Below are 2645 nucleotides of genomic sequence, written 5' to 3' on the forward strand. Positions count from 1 at the left end.
CTCCCAGCACGGTCCCCCCCCAGCCTGTCCTGGTGCATGGGGTTCGACCTCCCCAGGGCCAGCATCCAACACTTGACCCTTGTTGAACTCCATCAGGTTCCTCTCCGCCCAACTCTCCAGCCTGCCCAGGTCCTGCTGGATCAGCCTCTCCTGGTGGATCCGCCCCTCCTCCCAGTTTTTCTCCTCCTAGGTGCGACGCAAGGACGCTCCAGCAACTGACGGAGAAATTTCCCAGGGTGGAGAAAAGCCTGAAGGATTTCTCTCAGAAAAACATCGTCCTGAAGGAAGCCCTGAGGAAATTCAAAGGTACAAAGGAAGGGGGAAATCTAAATGCGCTTCTGCGGCTGGGACGGGGTGGACGCTCGCCGATCACCCGCATAGGGCCCCAACTACGGAACGCCACCACGGACAACCCTCCCGCGTGGGGCTGGAGCTGGAAGAGGGAGGGCGACCGTGTTCCCAGGCGCCTTTGCACGCGCGTCCAAACGCTGGGGTGAGGCCAAGGGCTGGAGCGAGCCCTTCCCTGCAGCTACGCCGAGGAACCGAATCCAGTTCTTGGTTCCAGCCTGGTTTGAACCCAAGGGGGCTGCAGGGAACGCCTGGCCCTCCCTGGGCGAGTTGGCGGTGTGAGCGGCCACTGTATCGCCAACGGCTGGCGGCGTGCACGTAGGTAAAACCCCAGGCGAGCGGTTCTGAGGCCGTTCCCCGCCTTTGGATAGCCACCCCCCTTCCCTCCTCGGATCCCCAGTTGGTAACTCGTGCAAGAGTTGAAGAAGCATCCTCACAAAGTTGGGTTTGAAGGGCCGGCCACCCACGAGCCGGACTCGTTCGCCCGGTGATTGTGCGCGGGTCACAAGGCGGGGGGGAAAGCACGCCTCCTCGCATTTAATCAATTTGAAACACGTTCCCTCCCCTCCCCCCCCCCCAACCTAATTGCACCTCTCTCCTCCTCTCTCCTTCCAGAGAGTCTCCCAGTTGAACTGGATGTGCAATGGGGTAAGTCGCAGGAGGCCTGGAGGCATCCTGGGGTGAAAAAGGGGACGCAAGGGAGAAAAGGCAGCAAAAAATAGGGGAATCCACACTTTCCTGATGGGTCAGCAAGGGGAATTTTTGATCGGAATTAAAAATTGTGCAAATTGTTATAGATTTCAACAGATCTGCTGGGGGTATTTCACGGAGAAAGCCTTTACCAAGCAGCTTTGGCCAGGCCAAGATTTCCTCTCTGGCCAAAAAACCAAAACCACCCCGGGAGGGCACAGAGGGCGAGAAACGTCCGTCGTCTTCCCTCCTGACGTGCTGGTTTTTTCCTTCTCTCGCGCTTTCCTTCCCCTCAGCAAACGTGACCCTGGATCCAGACACGGCAAACCCCCACCTCGTCCTCTCCGAGGACCGGCGGAGCGTGAGGTGGGACGAAACACCCCAGGATTTGCCCAGTAATCCCCAGAGATTTGACACCTACTGCTCCGTGTTGGGTTGCGAAGGCTTCACGGTGGGGAGGCACTACTGGGAAGCGCAGCTGGGGAGCAGGGGATTTTGGGCTGTGGGGGTGGCCAGAGACTCGGCATGGAGAAAGGGTTGGATTAACCTCGACCCTTCCCAGGGGATTTGGGCTGTTGGCATCTGCGGGGACAGGTTTCAAGCCTTCACCTCCTTTGAAATGGTCCAGCCGCTGAATGGGAGGCCAAGGACTCTCCGGGTCTCTCTGGATTACGAGAAGGGACGCGTGGCTTTCTTTGACGCTGATAACGAGACCTTGGCTTTTGCTTTTCCTCCGGCTTCTTTCAATGGAGAGAAAATCCTCCCTTTCTTCTGGCTTTGGGAATCCAGGATCCAGCTGGCTCCCTGAGCCAGCGCGGGCAGCACGAGGGGCATTACAGGCTCCGGACGAGCCTTTGGATCGATCCGGGAACCCACGCTATATTTCGGGACTTGATGGAGGTCAAGAATAAAGGGGAGCAAATGGGTTCTGGTGTCCACTTTGGATCTCATTCTCATGGGGTTTCTCAGGAGAAAGAGGAGTGAGAAGGGATCAGCTTGGGCAAGCCTCGGGACTTTTTAACATTTGGGGATTCCCCAAGATTTTCCAAGGGAATATCAGCCCGGGATGAGCTGGAAAATGAGGCCTACGCTTTGCGTGACAGCCCTGGGACACCGATTTCACAGCTTTAATCTCTTCTACTCCTCTACTGTCCTCTCCAATCTTTCCTTGCCTTGACATTCACCAACGGTGTTCTGGGTAGGGCTAAAGAAGCCGGCCCTGGTTCCTGGTTTAATTACTAGAAAGGAAAAGAGGATACCACCGAATTCAGTGTTAATATCTGCTATTTTCCCCCCAAGACCTCTTACAAGCCCCAAACCCTCATGGTATTGACCTGGCCAAGCTGGAGAGGTGGGGTCATGTGAATCTCATGAGGTCCAACAAGGCCAAGGGCAAGGTTCTGCCCCTGGGTGGGGGCAACCCCTGGGATCCATCCAGAGATGAAGGGATGGGGAGCAGCCCTGCCCACAGGGACTGGAGGATGAAAAGCTGGGCATGAGGTGGCCATGGGCGCTGGCAGCCCAGAAGGCCCAACCCTCCCCTGGGCTGCATCCCCAGCAGCGTGGCCAGCACCCAGGGAGGGGATTGTGCCCCTCTGCTCTGCTCT

At 57.4% G+C, this 2645-nt stretch overlaps 1 protein-coding gene across 3 annotated transcripts in view; it reads left to right on the plus strand.

The window, feature by feature from the left end:
* The window catches only part of LOC104129175 (zinc finger protein RFP-like), a 22098-nt gene extending 19824 nt beyond the window's left edge, over window positions 1–2274 (plus strand). For all 3 annotated transcript variants that reach the window (XM_035897429.1, XM_035897428.1, XM_009642090.2), the window contains 3 exons: window positions 191–306; window positions 964–996; window positions 1335–2274. In XM_035897429.1, coding sequence (XP_035753322.1) covers window positions 191–306; window positions 964–996; window positions 1335–1846 — 661 coding nt within the window. In that variant the 3' untranslated portion in view covers window positions 1847–2274. The remainder of the gene's footprint in view (window positions 1–190; window positions 307–963; window positions 997–1334) is intronic.
* The last annotated feature ends 371 nt before the right edge of the window (window positions 2275–2645 follow it).

This window comes from Egretta garzetta, unplaced genomic scaffold (assembly GCF_000687185.1).
Source record: "Egretta garzetta isolate BGI_Z169 unplaced genomic scaffold, ASM68718v1 scaffold407, whole genome shotgun sequence".
Classification (NCBI taxonomy): domain Eukaryota; kingdom Metazoa; phylum Chordata; class Aves; order Pelecaniformes; family Ardeidae; genus Egretta; species Egretta garzetta.